Here is a 20,528-nt window from a genome sequence, read left to right on the forward strand (position 1 = left end):
TTTGGGCAGCTGACATTCCTGTCATATACTGTCCCACAACCACACTTAAAATTTTTTACAACAGTGACAAACACATATAACTTAAAGTAGACACACACACACACACACAAGCATGCAAACACTTTTTTTTATTTTTACAAGGGTCCAACACAGCTGTAAAGAACTAATATGAAATATGATTGCTGGGCAAAGGATGGGCCTGTTCTAAATTAACTACAATTATCACTTTCTCTCCCCAAGCCTCAGTGGGACACACAAACACACGCACGCACGCACGTACACACACACACACACACACACACACACACACACACATACACACACACTACAGCTGATCTTCCAGTAACACGTCATGACCTTTCAAACCTCGCAGTTTAATAATAGATTAAGTCGCTTCGGATCCGACTGCGTTCACATGTGGATTGAAACAATAACAAGTCTCAAATCCAGAAAAGCACCAGCTGCTCATAAATATACTGCTTCCAAAACTATAAAAATATTAAACCACTAACCGAGGAATTAATTTCACAGTTTCGCAGCTTTGCAGCAGCAGAAACCCAGACGGTCTTGATTTAAGTTGTGAGAAACACGTACATCTGTTCTACAGCACAACCGTGGGGACACTGGCTGCAGAGTCAAACCAGCCGAGCGGTGAGGACAGACCCAGCCTGCCGACTCAGCCAGCGGCGGGGTAAACATGGCGGGTCCGCCGAAAGAACGAGCCTGAAAACAAGCACCAAGTCTCGCCCTCCAGTCGCTGTTTAAACTCTAAACGCTCGTTAAACATGCCGTATCTCGATTAAGTGCTCGCTACGAGGCTGCGACTTGCCTGTGGTGCTCGGTGTGTCGCCGCAGTCACCGGGGTGCCGAGCAGGTTTGAAGCCGAGAATGGTGCTCCTTAGAGCGGCCGCTAGAGCGAGCAGCAGCCGGCAGGAAGCTGCTTTTCCCCGGCAGACGCGAGGAGGAACAGCTGCCCCTGCGAGCGCCGGAAAACCCCGAGACTCTTGCAAATTAGGAAATAAAATATTCAGAAAAATGTGATAAAATAAAATTTAAAATATCAAGATATATTAAATATTTATGAAGAGAAAAAAACGTACTGAAGTAATATATTTTTAAATAAAAAAGGTCTTATGGCAGAATGACAGTTTAGGTTATATAATAAAAAATAATAATAATAAAAAAAATAATAATAATTTAACAACGTGTAGTATTTTATTTCATTTATTTATTATCAAATTAACTTGCAGGTCACAACAGAGCCAGAGTTATGTTGTAGTGGGTTTTAATTTTTATCAGAGGATTCACGGTTGCACTGTTGCTTGGTGACACTTCTGTTAATTAGTAGCTTTTCACATATGAAATATGAAGTGCTTCAATAGTCCCTGATCATGACGTATTGACGTATCATGGAAAAACACATGTACTGTATATATAGCATCATATATATATATATATATATATATATATATATATATATGTATATATAGCATCATATATATGTATATATATCATTATATATATTTTTATATATATATATAAAATCTGTGGCACTAAACTAGTGTGTGTGTGTGTGTGTGTGTGTGTGTGTGTGTGTGTGTGTGTGTGTTTGACAATAGGCTATACTTTATAATCTTATGGAGATTCATCTTATCCATCTCCCAAACCAAAAACTGTTTACTCCAAATCCTAATTCACTATATTGGGGATTCTTACGTCACCATCAGTCACGCGCGTGCTCGCATTGTGACCGAGCCTTGGAGAGACGTTTCCTTACTGAGCTTATTGGATTTATTCACGTGTACGTTGGACAGAAACTGTAATGGCCGTTACATCTGCCACAGTTCAGGCTTGTGCATCCCACCAGTGACGTTGGACGGTTGATGATGATGATGATGATGGTGATGATGATGATGACGATGATGATGATGATGTTGATGATGATGCGGACATGCGCGCTTTGTTCAGCTAGAGGCGAATATGAGACATTTCCATATATGACCTCTCTCTCTGTCTCTGTCTCTGTCTCTCTCTCTCAATCTCTCTCTCTCTCTCTCTCTCTCACACACACACACACACACACACACACACACACACACACACACACACACGCTCCTCTCTTTGTTCCCTCGGATGAGCTCCCCACAGTCAAACCCCACCACTGCCACCCAGCGGTCGCGGAGTCACGCGCCTCACCGCGCACACGTCCTCTTTTTATTGGCCCGTGAGTTTTCCAGCATGAGAAACGCAACCTGCACATTTTTTGTGCGCATCTTCGCTGCTGCTCTCCCACCGTTGATACCGTGGGTGGGGGCATCTCCACCAGAGGCGGCAGCGTCGGCGGCACCCGCACTGCTGAAGTGTCCTTGAGCCAGACAGTGACCCCGGGCTGACCTCTGGGCACCTCCTGGTATAATGGCTTTATCACCGCGCCTCTGTCTGCTTTTCAGCGCCGTTATCTGACAGATTGCACGTCAGAAGTGATTCAATAAAGAGAGATATGGGCTCTGAAGGACTTTGATTTAATTAGCTCCATATAACCACGTTAATGAGCCACTTAACCGGGAGACGTTAATTACACATTCTACATGTTCATTTCTGCAGGGCGGCCCCCAAATGACTGCATTCAATCATGTGCGCATTGACGTCAGCCATTCCAAGCATCCACCGTTTGTTTAACTGATCCCCAAACGCACGCAGACGTAATCACAAAAATCAGTCGCTCCGTCCTGAACAACACGTCCACCATGACTGTCAAAATCATAAATAATCTATCTCAATGTATAGAATGGGCTTTTTTTTTCCAACAGGGGGCAGAGTCACTCTGCACAAAATCTCTCTCCCCCTCCTCCTCCCTCCGTCACGTACTCCGCTCTTCCTTTACGGTCTGTTATTTTTCTCTGCAAGCAATTTTCACCTTAAACAAACCTTAGCACAGCGCGTGCGCTGTTTGTTTAACAAATAAACTTGTGAAGCGGAGCAGAGAAGCTGCCAGGAGCCTCTCCTCCGCGGGAAATGAAGCAGAAAGTTTAAAGGTACTGAAGATAAAATAAAACAAAATAAAAAATAAAATAAAAATAAAATAAAGGATGAGGTTTAAGAGCGTTTTCATTCCTCCGAGGGTTTGTTTCGGGATTAGTTTAAAAAAAATAATCTGAAAGACTGTGAATTTATTTTTATTTCCATAAAGTTCCTGATCCTGAATCCTGGGAGTTCTGGACTCTGAATTCAGGCAAATTTCTGCAGTTTGGTGCGTAAAAACAGAACCGGGGAACCAAAGAGTGCAAGATTTTAAAATATCTGTTCATTTTACCGTTCAAACACCTTTGATTTACACAACAGATGTTCTCTATCAACTGCTGGATATTTCCACTGCAGAGAAATGAAGACGTTAGTGTGTGTATGGAAATCTGGGGGAGAAGTTGCGTAAAAAAGGGTCCATATGGACTCATCTTTGCGCGGGCAGAATGAGAGCAAAGTGGGTTGTTGTTTTTTTTTCCTCCTCTGGAATCACTTCAGCTTTTTTTTTTCTTTCCTCAACTTCATCAGAAAATAACATCTTCCACAATAAATCCCTTCATCACGTGAAGTGACACATTTTCTTCTCCCAGCATTGCACCACTCGTGCACCCACTGGCGTCTGGAGCTCCCCGCACGTGTCACGCGTGTCTTTACTGGGAGTTCTTAGAAACTGGGAAGTGTCACCCAGTAGTGTGTCACCCCGTGGTGGGATATTCCTTCACTTTTTTTGTGCAGTGACGCTCAGCTTCACACGTGTAGTTTAAATAAGAAAAAAACTTTTTTTTTTAAATCACATAATAAGGGTAACTTTAAAGTGGGTGACACGTGAGGATGGAGGCCCCACTCAGGACGTGATTGAATCCAGGAGCGGTTCATCGCTGGAAACTTCGCACACGGATCCATCACCTGCAGATGAAGCGGTGAAAAACAGAGGAAAAAAAAAACAGAAGAGGGAAGAAGTTCTGACACATGTTTCTTCCCGCTTCTTCTTCTTCTTCCTCTTTTCCTGCGGGTTATTGTGACACATCACGTGGACGCGCCTGCTGATTGTTTCACCGAAGAAAAGAAAGCCAGAGTTGGAAAACACCAAATCGATTCAAGTGGCGATGATTTAATCAGGTCAGTGGTTCCGCAACACTCTCGTCAATAAGACGCCTTCTGCTGCCAATTAAAACACACGCGTTTAAAGCTGACGTCACTGACTCAACCTGGTCCTGAACGTTGCTCTGTATGTCATTGACGTAAACACATTTTTTTCAAAGGTCATATTCCCACCAGCGTCCTCTTAAAGGGGATGTTTGTCATTATCTTCGTGTTCTGGTGTGGAAGGGAGCTCCGGCGTGGTCGAGTACCTTCGTTCGGAAACAACACGTCACAAATCCTTTCATGGGTTTTGGCGTCAAGTTGTTGTTGTTTTTTTTTTCATGACGTAAAAACACAAAGATCTCTGTTGATTTGATCTGAACGTTTTCACCCAACAAGTCACCGTAAACAAGTTAGAATTCAAAGAGACGGATCGACACCTTTGACCCCAGAAGTGCAAATCGTGCATTTTTTTTTAAACAACTCGGGAAATAAATTTAGTTCCTCCCCGTGAATGATCTTGTCCAACTGGTTCAAACCAAAGAGGTGAAAAGAACTGACGGGCTTCATTCTGATTTTCACTCCAGCTCTTCTTGTTGACGCTCATAACATGGGGGGGGGGGGGGGGTAATTTCATAGACACGTGAACGATTTCGTGAGCTTTCATTCAGTTTATCGGTGTAAAGGTTACATTCCTGAGTTTGACGTGCAAGAATTTAAGGGAGTTTAAATGATAGGATTATGTCGCGCTCTTCCTACACGAATGCAGGTTACAAAGAAAAAAAAAAACGTGTGTGAACGTAAAGATGGAGAAAGGAGGGAGAAGCCGTGCTGCAGGAAGGTAGGGGGGCCTAGAAACTCTTTCCTAAGACGACCTGCGGCCCAAATGGACTTCGGACAAAGCGGAGTCAGAGGTCACTCCGATAGAGAGCCGCTGCGGAGGAGGAGGAGGAGGCGGCGGCAGCGGCGTGCGGCCGCGGCTCAGCAGAGAAATGACCCGAGTCCTACAGACGATGACGTCACCACACGATCTGAAATAAGAGCTTGAAAGAAAGTTGCACGTGTAAACAATTCGGTGATTAGTTGACTTAATTATTATTATTATTATTTTATTTTATTTATTTTCTTTTCCAGCTGCAGCCCGCAAAGGGTCGCTGAGGAGTTTGGTGTGAACCGTGATAAATCGTTATGATTTCCTCCGGCGTGACAAGGGGTTTTCCGTGCCGTATCAGAGCCACCTGACCAGAAGGACTACGCAGTCAGGAACGACTGACGCGTCAGTTCGTTGTTATGGCAATGACGTGTGTCAGACTGACATCATTTAAAAGGGACCTGCTCACTAACCCTCGACCTCACGACTCCCTGGGCGCCAGGAGCGTGTGGATGCTCCTCAGTCAGTATCACGGCGAGTTCACGCTGATTTTTACAAACGTGGTTGACACGATTCAACTCTCCTCCATCTTTTAATCCCGAGGAACCAGGATTGACTTGTGGAGGGGAAAAAAGCCAAGAAAGCATCAGATGGTTACAGAACTGCGGTTAAAAAAAACCCAGTTCATCTGATTCTGAGGTGGACGATATGGATTTGAAACTGTACCACCAGATTTTATTGTACACACTGAAAGTGACGAAAATAGAGCGGTAAAGCCACCACAGCCCTCGATGGAAACAAACACTTACTGGGAAAATTAAGTTTGGAAAAACAAACGAGAATTTGATTGACCGGCCGGGACGTCATCATAGACACCGGCGGGATTCATCGTCAAACCCCAGGATGAACACACGGACAAACACGTTTGCTCTTTGAAAGTGCAAACAAAACTGACATTATAGATCTCCTGTGTTTATATTTTGTTTTTATTAGTTCGTGCACGATCTCGAGAAGATGGGGAATTCTTATCACGAGCAGGTTTTGTGAGGATGAATCTGGGAGGATGTGACGCAGCTCTACTCTCCATCTCCCTTCAGCAGACGGGCTCATTCATCACACGGGGATCGTGGGAGTGGAGTTTGGTGTAGTTTTTAGGGGTTCTGAGGCAAACAGGCAACATCTCACGGCTGCTTTATCAGCTTTGTAGTGCCTTTTTAGGTTCAGAGAATGCTGACAGATGTCCAGTGTTGGACCCCATCTGAGATGTTGCTCTCCTTCTGCAAAGACACTTAAATTCACATTATTCATAAATGTTTCAGATGTCCCTCAAAGTCTCAGTTTAACGGTCTCTTTTTGGCTCAAAATCCAAGTTATGTAGTGTGATTTTCCTTTTTTTTTTTTTTTTTTTTTTTTAGAAAAAATCTTTCAAAAAACGCCATCCCTCCTCCTTGGCTCAGGTCCATTACGGGAAGAAAACCTCGCACACGTCGTAAACCACCCGCAGCACCAGCTCCCTCCGTCTCCACTCCGCTCCCCGGCATGTGCGAGTGCAGCTCGGCTTGAGCCCGCGTCAGCACCCCGCTCCTCCCTCCGCTGCTCCGCACCATCAGCTGATCCGTCACGTGCTCGTGTGTCGCGGGCCACCCATTTTGCAAAATGGAGTTGTCGGAGTCTGTACAGAGAGGACTACAGTCTCTAGCAGAACCGTCTGTTTTCAACCAGACCAGCTTCCCGGTGCTGCTCGACGTCTCCTTCCGGAGTCTGCTCTCCTCCCACGCCGACCCCGCCGTCCTCGGTGAGCTGCAGCCTCTCCCCGCCGCCTTTTGTCTCCGCTGCCTTCTGCTGCTGCTTCCGGTTTCTCCCTGCGGTCGTGGAGGCTACACGGGAGCTCCCGCGACGCTCTCACGCCGCGAGTTGTTGGAAAACGGATTCCTCGCGTTTACACGAGGTCGTAAGAACAGAGAGACGCGCGTCAGAGCCGCTGCTTCACACCCAGCACGCCGCCTTTGTCATTTAAACTGTCCGCTCGGATATTAGCCGCAGCAATTTGACGCAATATTAGTCCAAACTGACAAAGGACGCACATGCAGCGGCTCATTCTGATCCGGAACGCTGAACCGTCCTGCTCTTATTTCTCGTTCATATTCTGTTATTTGCATGGGATGGTCGAACTCGCCTAATGGCAGAATTATTTCCCCGTGTTTACACCCCCACCTCATCCATCCATCCATCCATCATCCATCCATTCACATGCAAATCATCATTGATTTCCATTCTGACAACGTCAATCTGTGCGCTCAAGTATGGATGTCCAACCTGCATCTTTTGTTGCAGCGAGCGCGCCTGTTGTTGTTGTTGTTGTTGTTGTTGTTGTTGTCAGCGTTGCCATGGTGAAGAAATGACTATTGCTGGGGAGTCGATATGGCGTCTTCTGAGAGTATCTTGTGTTTCCAGATGAACCCGAGCTGAAGCAGGTCGACCAGATCGCGCTGAAGCAGAGCCACGCAGCGGTGGCCACCTTCATCTTGGAGGCGGTGAAACAAAACGCGGACAAGTCAACAATCAGGTCAGAGAGACTCGCCGTTAGACCCGAGAACCGAACCGGAACTTTAGAAAATAAACCATTAATGTTCACAAGAAAGAGCGGCGGATGGATGCAAATCCCTCCGCTGATATTTAGCCAATTGGATGCAGTAGATTTATCAGATCAGCTGTTTTTCCTTTTTATGAAATATGAGCTTTTGACAGATTTTAATTTTTGTAAAAAGAAAAAAAAAGTCAGGCATCAGTGGGTAAAAACCAGAAGTTTAAGATTCCCTAAACAAACGTAATACAAAAAAATGGAAAACGAATGAAGAATTCATAAACATCGCCTACACTTTTTACTCAGGAACATTTTCAGTTGTGATAAATCATGAACATTTGTAATTTCCCATGGAAGTGCTGGATCTGGTCTCCTACTACTCGACGTCAGTTCTTGTGAATTTTCCACCGGCATTCAAAAATATTTGTGATGTCACAAATCGTGCTCGTAGGACCGCCTCTTAAAAATCTGATTTTCAATTCACTTTTTTATCACCGATGGGTGTGAAAGGAGCAGGAAGTCAGGCGCTGCACATCTGTCACCGAGAAGCTCAACTCTTCAACTGTGGCAGCCAGAAGACATATTTGTCCAGCCGGTTGGGGGCTTTAATGTCCTGTTGTGTTGTTTCTTCATCATTCTGGGGTCTGTTTGAGATCATGTGCGTGTTCGTGGTGACCAAAGGAACTACGCAACACTTTTTTTAAAGAAATTTTGTTCTGCATGTTAATACTTCTGAAAGTTCCCGTGTTTCTCCCGTCTGCAATTTATTTTTTCCCTTTTTATTTTCACTTTGACATCAGCGTTCATGGGACCGAACTCACTGCCTGTCCGTGGACAAAAAAAACAACAACACACACACACACACACACACACACACACAAAACTGATTTATGACATAATTTCTTGTTATTTTGTGTGTCTAAGAGTTGTTTTGTCCCCGCAGCTCCTGTCTAGAAGAGCTCTCCTTCAGCGCGGAGAGAGTAGAAATCTTCTTTAGCTCATATCAGGTGACAGTCCGAATGATCTCGTTAACATCTGTCCCGTGGTTTTGTAGCCCAAAACTAATTTGTGTTTTTGTTTTTACAGAAACATAAAAAAGAACTAGAGGCTCTGCTGGCGAGGTAAGGATGTCATGTGAGGCGATCCCGTCTGGATTTAAAAGTTGTCCACAAAAACAAAGTATGAATGCACCGATTGAGAGATTCTGGGTCGATGTGGATGTTCGGAACAATAAAAATCTGGACTGTAGCTGATTCTGATATGGATGTTTTTTGTTTGTTTGTTTTTTTTTGTTTTTTTGTTTTGTGTTTGCCAACAGTGTGCTTTTGTATTGTTTTTGTGTGTTTGATTGTTCCACAATCAAACGAAAAAAATACCATCAGGTTTAAAAGCCTGCCAGTCATTCATCACGCCATCTTTGAGGACACCTCAAGGGTTCTTAAACAGTAGAACCCCTCGCATCAACTGATAAATAACAACACCTGTGAATGCCTTCTTTTTTTTCGGTCACTGTGAATGAAGAAGACAAATATCGGCTGGTACCGTCTACCTACCGACCGTTGCATCCTTGACAATCAGCATTTTGGGGGTTAAATTGGCCGGATAAATGCTAATCGATCTAAATCGATGTATTTGATTTGATCTACCGAAAATTGACAGGCAGAAAAAGCTGGCAACAGAGCTGCGTTTTCAAACTTGATATTGAAAACAAATCATCCAATAAAACAGGGAAGCTTTGACTCCAAAAAACAAGAAGCATCCGCAGAAATCTGGCGCCTCAACTGAGGTGCGAAGCGCACAAAGCCAGTTCGACGTCTCCCTTCAGACTCGGATTCAGATGACGGTTGGGTGTGGAAGCTCTGCTGCACCTTTAGCGGTCTCTTCTGTCTCTTCTCCAGCATAGGAAGGCGACCACCTCACATCAATGACGTGTCATGGCGCCTGCAATACCACGTGAAGGTACTTTTAGCACTTTGTCCTTTTTTGAATTCATCATTTGGGTGTAAAACTAAATCTTGGTCTCCCTGACAGAACGGACAGGTGGATAAGGTCAACGAGCCTTTCTACTTGCTCTCACTGAGCACCGAGGTAACAAATGGCAGCACGAGTCTCACGGATTTTGTTGTTTTGGGTGCTAAAACTGAGTTTGTGTTTCGGTTGTTGTTTTAGAATAAAGGAGCCCCGGAAGACATCAACTTCGCCTGCACGATGGAGCAGTTACAGGTAGGGGAGGAGGCTTTTCCGCCTGTACGTCATCACCACGTTGATTCTGCAGCACCCGATGAGGAGCATGACAGATCTCCTGGTATCGCGGGAGCTTGTGTTCTCGGCTGCTTGACAGTTTGGTTGCGTATTAAGTTTTTAAAAATGCAATCACCGTAAAATGACGAGCCCCTGTTTCTGTAAGGGGTAAAGGGTCACAGCAAGCGGCTCTCCGGATGAAGCTGCGGTTGAACTCTCGTCCAGTGAAATGTTGCATCGTCACTGAAGCCTCGACAGAAGATTCTTAAACGTGGTGAAGTTGTCAGAGAGAATTCTCCTCTGACGAGGACAATCGTTCCGGTGGAAATCTGATATTTTAAGGCGATCTTTCGCGCCCAGCCTGAATATTTGACGGTGATGAATGAAACGCTGCTGTGTTCTGGTTTTATTTTATGATTTTTTTTTTTAATCGAATGATCGATGGTTGCTTGTTTGCAGGACTTGGTGGGAAAGCTGAAAGACGCCGCCAAGAGCGTGGAGAAAGCCGGTCAGATGTGACGTGCTGCTGTCGTCTCCGCCTCCTCTGCCGCTCCATCCCATCTCAGCTTCTGTTGTACCTGACTTGTTATTTTTAATCGTTTGATTCTGAATAAAAGAAAGAAAGAAAAGCCCGTTGTTGAAATGTGTGTGATTTAAAAAAAAATCTTTCTTTAAAGGCGAAGCTCAGGTGGTGTTTCATTGTTATTTAGAATATTTGAGTCACGTTTTGGTGCACGGAGCCAAAAGAGAGATACTGGCGTGTTCAGTCCACGCACTCCGGTCTCAGATTGTATTGACGCTCAATTCCAGCAAATATTTTCAAAGCGCTGCAAATAAAAATCTGCCAGATAGAAAAAAATAATAATAAAACTGTTCCTTCTTATGGAAACCTAACGCCAGCCTTCAAGCTCCTGGCAGCGGCGGCGGCGGCGTCTCAGACCTCACTAACGACGCTAATTCATCAAGTGGGAAGTTGCGGTGCATTTTCTTTTTTCTTTTTTTTTTTGGCAGATGTCAGGACAGCGTGAGACAAAGGTTTGACACCGAAGCCATTTATCACAAGGAAGCATAACAGCGTTAAAAAAAAGCTTTTAAAAGATTAATAAAGCAGCTGCGTGAATCCAGATCCACGTGAACGTGCGTGAGAGCTGCGGTTATTTTTAACATTAAAGACAAGATGAAGGCACCACCCGCAGCCAGCGATTAACAAATTAGCGCACGGATTGCTGTGGTTGGATCAAAGCGTGTGTGTGATTATTTAAAAATCATGCGTCACACACCAGAAAGACGACGACCCAAACTTTCACGCGCCCTTGAATGCAATTCCAGCTGGACTGAAGTTCGGACTACCGAGTGTTCCTGGTCCGCGTGGATAAATATTAAAAACGGTTGGACAAAATGCACGTGTTCGTTTTCGTGGGGGTGTTATTTAACGCGTTAGAGGAGTAAACGAGCACTACGAGCCTACACCGACAGTAATTCCTAGGCACCCTTAAGCAACGAGACCACGTGACCAAAGCGGGGCGGTCGAACTACAAGCCATTTTGGGGACGGTGTCAGTTTCCACGGAGCACACACACACACTGCTGCGTTTTACTGGGGGTGAAGCGGATATTTTGGAGGCAAAGTTATCGTGGTGGAGTGGAAACCTGCCGGAGCCGATACCGCAGGACTGGGCTCGTCTCGGATACCGGATCGGACACAGCGCGAGAGCGGTGAGGAACGGTGGAGTTTTATTCGCACGTCTGAAATGCGCTCCGGTCCGCCGTGCGCTCTCCGCCACTGACAGCGTCTGCAGCCTGCTTCAAGATGGCGGCTCGGCTCCTATTCATTTTCTGCTGATCGCCTCCCAAGTTTCATTGTCTCCTCGCCGCAAGACCCACCGATTCCCAACCGAGCATCCAGGTACGTCTCCTTCGATATCATCTTTAACTAATGGCGGCTGGTAGCGACGTTTCCAGCTTTGTGTTTTTTCTACGTAACGATCCAGCGGTGGATGTGGAGCTTTCATCGGTGGCTGCAGCGAGCACCGACGTGGAGCTCTGTTTGTCTGGCGCACCACTTTTTTCCCCCCAAACATGTTCCCTGCTCCGGTATAAACGCCAGTTCAGATCCACGCACACCCAGCGTCGCATCACGGGGACTTCAGCATTCCGGGTGTATAAGTTGGTCGCCGATGATGTGGGTTTTGTGTCGTCTGGATTCGTGTGAAGTGGAAGATTTCAGCCTCGCCAGGCTGGATCGGCGGAGAAGTTCGCAGCAGCAAGTGCTCCAAACAGTTCTCCTGTGCCCACAAACCCACACAGCGGCTTCATTTTATAGATTTGGGACCTTTAGGGTGTTAGGAAGCAGGTGTGGTGTGGGTTGGAGCTGTTTTTGACAGAATATCTGATTTATTAACTTAACTTGGAAAGCTCCCATAAACGTGACATGAAGGCAAATCATCCCGTTGGAGCGTACACGTTTCATAACGGCTTCTTTGTGAATCCTGGAGCATCATTAAACAGTGCTGGCTCTTCTGGTTGGAGAAGAACACTTAGGTTTTTTTTAGAGGAGGGGGGGATTTTGTTGAAAAATAAATGCGGCACGATGGGCTGCTCACAAGAGGCTGCTTGTGTCAGCTAACGCGTGGATAAGTTCACGTTAAATTCTGCGGGCTGCACGTCACGCTGTTTGTTTCTCGTTCTTATGGCTCATTTGGAATTTTCCATATTTTCACCTTCTTACGGTTGAATGCTGGAGACGAGACGGTGACACGAACCAGAGCTTTTTCCTCTTGGGAGGAGGAGGATGGGGGGGGGGGTGATGATCATTTTCATGTCACAGAGTGACAGTGTGTGTTTCGTGGGGTGAAGTGAATATATTTTCCCATCATCCCCTGCTTGGGCAGCTTGACAGCTTTGTGGATGTGTTAATAGTGGTGTAATAAACCGGACAGGCAACAAGCTGTCAGAATAAAACACAAGTTCTATTAATACATCTAAATTTTGTTGCTTCTCTCTGGAATGACTGACAGGTGAATATGAGCTCTTTGCTTTTGTCGTTGCTTGTGTGTGTGTGTGTGTGTGTGTGTGTGTGTTTTCTTCTTCTCCAGCTGCTTTAGATTTAAGTTGAAGCGTGATTAAATCTCACAATAATTAAGCATGAAAGATGAGAAATGAGCAGCTTGTGTCGTCTGTTCACGCTATGAACCGGCGGGGTTGAATGCTGGTATTTTTATTTATCATTTTTGAAGCGTTTGTTTCAGCTGCGTGTTCGTTCTGAACAAACTTACCAGAAGAGCTCAAACTAAGATGGAACATACATGTCGTCCATCACCATCCGGGTGTTGCATCCTTAAAACGGACTCGCTTTCCGAACTTACCAACGGTGGTGCGTTCACAGACGGCCAGGAGAGGTCGGTCAGTGGGGCACGGTACCGTGTGACATCCGTCCAGTGCTCTATGCCACTGTCGACGCCGGTATTTATTCGTTGTTCGGCAATTTAAACAAGACAAATATTTCTCCGCTGTGTGTGTGTGAGAGAGCGTGTGAGTGTGTGTTCTTTTTTAAGTTCTCCGCACAAGTCTCGTATTACGCAAATCGTAGATGCAAAACCGGAGGGAGAACCGAGGGTTCCACTGACGGCGCCTCCGTTCATGACGCTGCAGGGTGAACACGGTCGGGTCGAGCTGAGCCCCGGCTGCTCGAGCTGCTGCCGCCTGGCCATGTTGCTGTGCTGCTTTATCAACACGCCGTGAAAAAAGCACGCTGCAACAAAAGAGCAGCTCCCACCGACACTCGGACTCCTCGCGGTGCCCGCGAAAGAGTCGGGAAGCTCCGGTAAACCCGTCACATTCTCCTTTCAGTTACCCCCCCCCCTTTTTTTTTTTTTAGAAGGGAAACCCCCGTAGCCCGTTGAACCGATACGGTTTTTTTTTCCTCCACAAAATGGCAGCCGTGCTGTCGGCAGCCTGGCAGTCCAGCGGCTGTGTGCGGGCGGGGAGGGACAGGGAGCCTCCGGTCCCTCCTTGTTCCCGCTCTGCACACCGGTGGCTCGTCGTGCTGCTTTGTTTTTGTTTGTTTGTTTTTGTTTTTCTACGTTGACGTCCCGCCCGCTTCTTGGTCACTGACAAGCAGCCATGTGAGCTAAATAGCAAAAGGAGTTGCCATAGAAACGCTCAGGTCCCCCCCACATACACCCCCCCCCCCCACCACGACCACCACCACCACCACCCAACCTCACCCCACCCCATAGCCTCTGTGGCACACCTGACGCAGTGAATGGGTGTCTCCTAACATCAAGGGCTTTCACCCGCGCGCACCCTGGGGTGCCCGCCTCTCGTGTCTGATCTCACAACAACAACAACAACAACAACAACAACAACAAAAGCTAAATTCCTGCTTGTGCGCGTGGCTGCGCGTGAGTTCATCCAGATTGTTTGCGTCTGCGCCGTTTTCTTAGAGTAAAAGATGAATTCTGGTGCTGAACCTGTGATGGAGGATGGAGGGCAGGCGAGCAGCGACCTCCCCTCTCTCCCCCCCCCCCCCTCTCTCTCCCTCTGCGTGCGTGGAGAGATTTACGATCATCCGCCGCGCCACGGCTCATTCCCCCATTGGTTAATATTGAATTAGCATAAAAGATGATGTTGCTTTTACACAGTCAAACAAACAGGCGTCTTCTCCAAATGGCGCAGTAAAGGAATCCCGCAGCCTCTCTCTGTCATGCGCGCGTTTATTGTTCTGACTTTTTGTTTTCTTCTTATGTAGGGTTGTTGCCCCCCCCCCCCGCCCCCCCCTTTTTTTTTTTTTTTTTGGTGGGGCTCATCATGCATCGGACGACCAGGATCAAGATCACCGAGCTCAACCCTCACCTCATGTGCGTCCTGTGCGGGGGATATTTCATAGACGCAACCACCATCATCGAATGTCTTCACTCATGTGAGCGACAGAGTCTCTCTCTCCCTCCCTCTCCCTCTCTCTCTTTCTCTCCTATGTTTCAAAGACTTCGTGTGACTCAATTTTCTTTTCTTTTTTCTGTGTGTGCAGTCTGCAAAATGTGCATCGTTCGCTACCTGGAAACCAGCAAATATTGTCCCATTTGTGACGTACAAGTGCATAAAACCAAACCTTTACTCAACATTAGGTGAGTCTCCTGTTTCCTCTCTCTTTCTTCTCCCCTCCGTGTTTCCTACTTTAGAATGTTTGAAATGAAATAGTTGTCATCTTTCAGGAGTGCTTCACATCGCAGCCCTGCTCATCGTTGCTGCTGAACTTTCTATCTGTATTTTTTCCTTTGCTTGATCAGTTTTTAATTGCGAGTGATTTTTTTTTCCCCCCAACGTCTTGACTTGAGAATTCTGTTTCTTTCCTTCCCAGGTCTGACAAAACTCTACAGGACATCGTATACAAACTGGTCCCAGGCCTCTTCAAAAGTGAGCAAACGCCTGGACTCAGGAAATGTTTTTATGCGCAAGTTTGTTTTCTGCAGCTTTCCTTTCTTCAATTTTAAACCCACAATTTGAGTCTGACTGAGTGGAAGCTGGAGCAGGATTTATCAGGAGGTGCTTCTGACTGAAAAGATAAAATTTGAGGGTTGAGAATGGAAGGAAAATAAATCACCAATGTGTTTCAAAGAACAAACTTGTGCATCAGCTGAGGTCCAGAACTGTTCTTGTCATTGGTCTGGCATCTCCGTGTGTTTGTGAGGCTTCTTTGCTTGGTTGTTGTGTGTAGAATCAGACCAGCCTCCCTCCATCCGTGGATCCAGTCCTCAAACACACGATTCAATCTCTGCGTCTGTTCTGTATTTAAATTGGATTCGGCGTCACTTCTTATCCTCACCGTTAATCTCGCAACACCGGTGAGCAGAGGGTCGGAAGGCTGGCAAGCTTCTGATCTTAGGTGTTTTGGAGACTGGTCCTCGGCCGTGTTTGACTTGAAACTTCCTCTTCCCGTGCAGATGAAATGAAGAGGAGGAGAGACTTCTACGCCGAGCACCCTGTAGATGGTGAGGCCTCACTCTCCAAATATTCAGCTGGTTTCCTGCGATGAAATCATCCAGACGCCGATGGGTCTATCTATTTTATTTATTTTTTCATTCCCAGCTTCAAACGGATCCAATGAGGATCGCGGCGAGGTGGCAGACGAAGACAAGAGAATTATTACAGACGATGAGATCATCAGCCTCTCCATCGAGTTCTTTGACCAGAGCAGGTAACGGAAGTCTGCTCAGTTGAGCGTTCGAGCTTCTCTGGTGCCTCAAGACACATTCAAGAGTAAAAGTGTCAGATGTTTTTCAAGCAGGATTTATGACATCACCAGCTGCTGGAAGCTGAACCTGCTACAGTGTGGAACTCTACAGCCTCCAGCAGCAGTGAGACCAGTGAATACTAGGATTTTTATAGAAGGAAAAGAACCTGCAGAATTTTCAGCACAAACAGTGTCAGACACACGTTGTTGTATTTTAAGAGTGTTGCTGTAACAGTGTCAGACACACGTTGTTGTATTTTAAGAGTGTTGCTGCAACAATGTCAGACACACGTTGTTGTATTTTAAGAGTGTTGCTGTAACACGGATTCGTGGATGTTGAGGATGAATTTACAGCTGTTGCTTGATATTTGTGCACCAGCGGTGGGCAAACAGCAAAATCCCAGTCCCACGTGAGCGGCACAATTCTTTTATTTTCGCTCCAAAACTCCTAGTTTGATAACGTGCCTGGGGTTCCTTGGTGGACTGATTGGTAGCCTTCCTGGTGTGGTCGCTGTTAAAAGGGCAGCTGACATGAGTAATGAGCCACGACCAGAAACTGCAGTAACATCTGTTGGAGGGAAAGCCCCCCCCCCACACACACACACACACACAAACACCACTCCAAAAAACAAAACAAAAAAACAACCTTTGGTTTTCATTCCAGAAAGATCCAGTGGAATATTATTTATTACTACTGCTGCTAAAACTGATGCAGAAAAAAACCATACTAGGGGTGACGTTTATTCTCTTGTTGCTGTGTGCAGACTTGGCGGCGGAACGGAGGACAAACAGTCGAAAGATCAGGTATCTCGCCTTTTACGTCCTCTCCTTTTTATCCGCGAGACATTGAAACCTGCTGGTCACCAACATTCGTTTCTTTATGTGTGAAATCGATTGTCGCAGTATTTCAGGGTCGTGGGTTGTTTTTTTTCCCCCCCCCCGTTATTTTCTAACCAGTCTTGATGCTCAGCTCGTGTTCAGAGATGCACCTTCGCAGGCAAATACCGTAAATAAACTCTCCAAATTACCTGCAGCTGGCAAACAAAAGGTACCTGCAGTGTCCGGCAGCCATGACAGTCATGCATCTGAGGAAGTTCCTGCGCAGCAAGATGGAGATCCCCAACACCTACCAGGTCTTTATGTAGTTCCACATTTTTCCTTAATGTTTTCCATTAAGATAAAGGCATATTTCACTCATTATTTTATTTTATTTTTTTAAATTTGTAAATGACTGCGTGAGGCAGGAGAGTTGGGGGTTCTGGTTCACGTGCGTGTGAAATATTCCTGGGTAAACTCGGCTCCCTCTTCCTTCTCTAGGTTGAAGTCATGTATGAAGACGAGCCTCTGAAAGATTACTACACATTAATGGACATAGCGTACATCTACACTTGGAGAAGGGTAAGGCCACCTTGAATACTCTCCATCTGAGCAAGACACTGATGGCTGTGGATCATTCAGGTTCAGGCATTTTCATGAAAAAGTCCCCTAAGGCCAAATATTTATTAAATGGCATTAATGCCGCTGTTGGAGCTTTTAATTTAATTAAAAAAAAAAAAAGACTCAAAATAAATCCAATCGATTGCAGGGAGAAATGATCTCATTTCCATTCACGTAGCCTTTATTGTGTTTATTTTAATATTTGTCAGGAATATTGGCGGCAGTAATAACTGAATCCTCCCTGCAGGTCCGAGTGCCGTTGGTCTTTCACGGCATCACTCAAATATTTAAAAAAAAAAAAAGTGCTTTTTTTTTTTTTTAATTAAAATTTTGCAATCAAACTAATTGATTCATATTCCAATAAACCAAATAGATTTATTGGAAAAAAAAAAACCAAACAAAAAAACCCCAACAACCCTTGATCGTCTGCTTTTTCCAGTCAGTTTCTCCTCTGGTCCTGCCAGGTTTTTTTCTTTTCATTTCTTCTTCTCTCTCATTTTTTTTTTTTTTTTTTACACCAACAATTCCAAAAAGACCTCCTAAAAAAAAAAAAATCAACTTTTATTCATGAAATATAATTATGTTTAGATTTTCTTAAAGATCAGATATATTATTTGACTGTGCTGCTGAATGTAGTTGTCAGTTAAGGGTGTCCTTAATGTCTTTGCCCTTTTTTTTTAAAAGTGTTTTTTAATTGATATTTTGTTATCATAAAAAAAAAAAAAAACCTGATGGGGTGGAGCAAGCTTTCTTCAGCCAGCCGGGTTTATTTAAGTAATTTATTAGATGGCGTTCCAAAAGTTGAACTCCCTGAAAATTTAGGTTATTAATTTCCTGCGGATTAAAGGGAGAACGAGAAAGATGCAGCAGTTTTAGTCTTTGTAGGAGGTGCAGTTGTTGCTGGAGGAAACCAGCCAGGTTTCATTCACTGAGCCTCTCACAAACTCAGCCCACAGTTGAGGTTACCTGTTTTACACCGGGCTCTGCTCTGCTCTGCTCTGACTCCGCCCTCCTGCTCTCCAGAACGGCCCGCTGCCGCTGAAGTACCGAGTGCGCCGCAACTGCAAGAAGATGAAGGTGGGCCACACGCAGCCGGAAGGCGCCAACAGATCCGGTCCAGAGAGCGATTCTGCCAGCGACAAAGCCGGAAGTCCCACGGGGGCCCCGTCAACGTCCTCGTCGCTACCGAGTCCCGGCACGCCTGCGCAGTCCCCGCACCCACAGCCCCCACACGGCACCAACAACGTCAATGGGACACCGGCTGCCGCCCCTCCGACCCCGGGCCGCTCCTTCACATCCTTCAGTAGCAGCGGCGGCGGAGTCAAACCCCGGAAGGTCTCACTGAACGGCTCGTCGACCTCTTCCGGATGACGCGCGGGTCCAGATGGAACCGGACCGGACCAGCCAACGCCAGACATCCGCTCAGCTAATACGTTTCCATGCCAACGTAGTCCCATTGTGTAGTCTCTCTCTCTCTCTCTCTCTCTCTCTCTCTCTCTCTCTCTCTCTCTCTCTCTCTCTCTCTCTCTCTCGCTCTCTCCATTTGTTATAAATATTCTGACATCATGTAAGTTTAAACGTAGTGTGGAGTCAGACATTTCAAAATAAAAGGACAGCGGAAGTTGGGTGATGTGGGATTTTTATTATGAGCGCAGATTTTGACAAGGAAGAAATTGGCGGAAAAGAAAGTCAGACAGGAGAGCATTTACAACCCCCGTTTTTTAAAGCTACGTCTTTATCTACAGAAGTGACTGAAGAATTATATCTTCTTTTTTCCTTCAAATAAAAAAAATGATCGCTTCACGTGTGTTGGGATGTTTTTAAAACAAACCGTTTTCATTATTTTATTTTATTGAGGAGGATTTTTTTTTTTGCGTGTTCGACCCACAAGTCTCGTTTTAATGTCTTTTTTTTTAAAATCAATGAAAAGGAATCCTTGGAAAATAATAAAGCGTTTGGCTCGACGGGAAAACGCCAATGGAGGAAAGAAAAATCCACTTTTCTTCGCCTTTTACTGGAAAAGAAAAACCGTTCTTGTAGCTGCAGTGGAATTTTCCTCTTGAACGGCAGATTTCTAGAAGCCACATGTACATAGAGACACGATGCATATTTAATCAGCGACGATGCTCTTCTCTTGTTTGTTCCGAGGGAATGACTTGGGCTCCTGCCCGGCTCCGTTTCATGCTCAGTGACAGATGTTTTGATGTCTCCTGTGTTTTCCGTATTTGTATCGCTCGATTGTATGAACAACTTATTGTATTGTTACTGTTGCACAGTATAAAACATCTAAATAAAACGTTTTACACTTATGGGAGAAGCCAGTTGACGTTTCGAGTCTTCGTGATCTGTTCTGCATGAGCTGAATAATCAAATATGAGCAGACGGCGCAGAGAGCCAGATGTCTGTGTGTGTGTGTGTGTGTGTGTGTGTGTGTGTGAGAGAGAGAGAGAGAGAGAGAGAGAGAGAGAGAGAGAGAGAGAGATAGCCGAGCTAGGAAAGCGGATGGGGGCTCTGGAGGAGAGGTGACCTCTCTTTACATCCACTTAAGAGGCTTTCCCCCTTTATATTCATTCATTTATCTCTTCATGATCCTCTGAAAAACAAACAACATTTTAATACCAGACTGTCTTTTTCCCGTGAATTGGATTCCAAATTTTTTTAATTTTGGTATCTCGTTGCTCATCATTTTAGAAATCAGTCAACATAATAATGTTTTTTTTTTCCCCCATTTTCGGACAAAGCCTGAATACATGTAAATAAATAAATTTTATAATTTTATTTTATAAATAAAATATTATAAATAAATTTGAAATAGATTTTTTCAAGAATAGATTTTCAATTCATTTCAAATGAATAATTAATAATAAAATATAATATATATATATAATATAAATAAATGTTAATTATCACATCAAACGTGTCTTTCTTTGAAAACAGATTCAAAAGACTGCGCAGGTTAAAATTCGATTTTGTGTAAGGACTTATTGCTTCATACAACAGAAGAAAAAAAAAAGTAAAATGTTGACTGTTAATTAATTACTTACATGCATGAAACAAGTT

General features: G+C 45.0%; 2 protein-coding genes across 2 annotated transcripts; both read left to right on the forward strand.

The window, feature by feature from the left end:
- The first annotated feature begins 4,112 nt into the window (after positions 1-4,112).
- Positions 4,113-10,424, forward strand: commd3 (COMM domain containing 3). The gene is made up of 9 exons (XM_086191507.1): positions 4,113-4,140; positions 6,391-6,770; positions 7,430-7,541; positions 8,503-8,566; positions 8,646-8,680; positions 9,458-9,518; positions 9,591-9,647; positions 9,729-9,782; positions 10,260-10,424. Exons 2-9 carry the CDS (start codon positions 6,632-6,634, stop codon positions 10,317-10,319), a joined length of 582 nt encoding a protein of 193 aa, XP_086047633.1. The 5' UTR covers positions 4,113-4,140; positions 6,391-6,631; the 3' UTR covers positions 10,320-10,424.
- Positions 10,425-11,305: 881 nt separating this feature from the next.
- bmi1a (BMI1 proto-oncogene, polycomb ring finger a) lies at positions 11,306-19,782 on the forward strand. Its single transcript, XM_086191506.1, has 10 exons — positions 11,306-11,705; positions 14,550-14,720; positions 14,829-14,925; positions 15,159-15,214; positions 15,742-15,789; positions 15,887-15,995; positions 16,796-16,835; positions 17,066-17,164; positions 17,349-17,429; positions 18,492-19,782. The coding sequence occupies exons 2-10, from the start codon at positions 14,609-14,611 to the stop codon at positions 18,837-18,839; spliced, it is 990 nt and encodes a 329-aa protein (XP_086047632.1). The 5' UTR covers positions 11,306-11,705; positions 14,550-14,608; the 3' UTR covers positions 18,840-19,782.
- Positions 19,783-20,528: the final 746 nt, after the last annotated feature.

Source organism: Aulostomus chinensis, chromosome 21, assembly GCF_037954235.1.
Source record: "Aulostomus chinensis isolate RoL2024-O1b breed Wild chromosome 21, RoL_Achi_v1.0, whole genome shotgun sequence".
Taxonomy (NCBI): domain Eukaryota; kingdom Metazoa; phylum Chordata; class Actinopteri; order Syngnathiformes; family Aulostomidae; genus Aulostomus; species Aulostomus chinensis.

Excerpts from the sequence above, each read along its gene's own strand:
- commd3 (XM_086191507.1), top strand. The coding sequence starts at position 6,632 with ATGGAGTTGTCGGAGTCTGTACAGAGAGGACTACAGTCTCTAGCAGAA. Across the intron at positions 8,567-8,645 it reads TCTTCTTTAGCTCATATCAG|AAACATAAAAAAGAACTAGA; the intron begins GTGACAGTCCGA and ends TTGTTTTTACAG. Across the intron at positions 9,783-10,259 it reads GCACGATGGAGCAGTTACAG|GACTTGGTGGGAAAGCTGAA; the intron begins GTAGGGGAGGAG and ends GCTTGTTTGCAG.
- bmi1a (XM_086191506.1), top strand. The coding sequence starts at position 14,609 with ATGCATCGGACGACCAGGATCAAGATCACCGAGCTCAACCCTCACCTC. Across the intron at positions 15,215-15,741 it reads GGTCCCAGGCCTCTTCAAAA|ATGAAATGAAGAGGAGGAGA; the intron begins GTGAGCAAACGC and ends CTTCCCGTGCAG. Across the intron at positions 16,836-17,065 it reads ACAAACAGTCGAAAGATCAG|CTGGCAAACAAAAGGTACCT; the intron begins GTATCTCGCCTT and ends AATTACCTGCAG.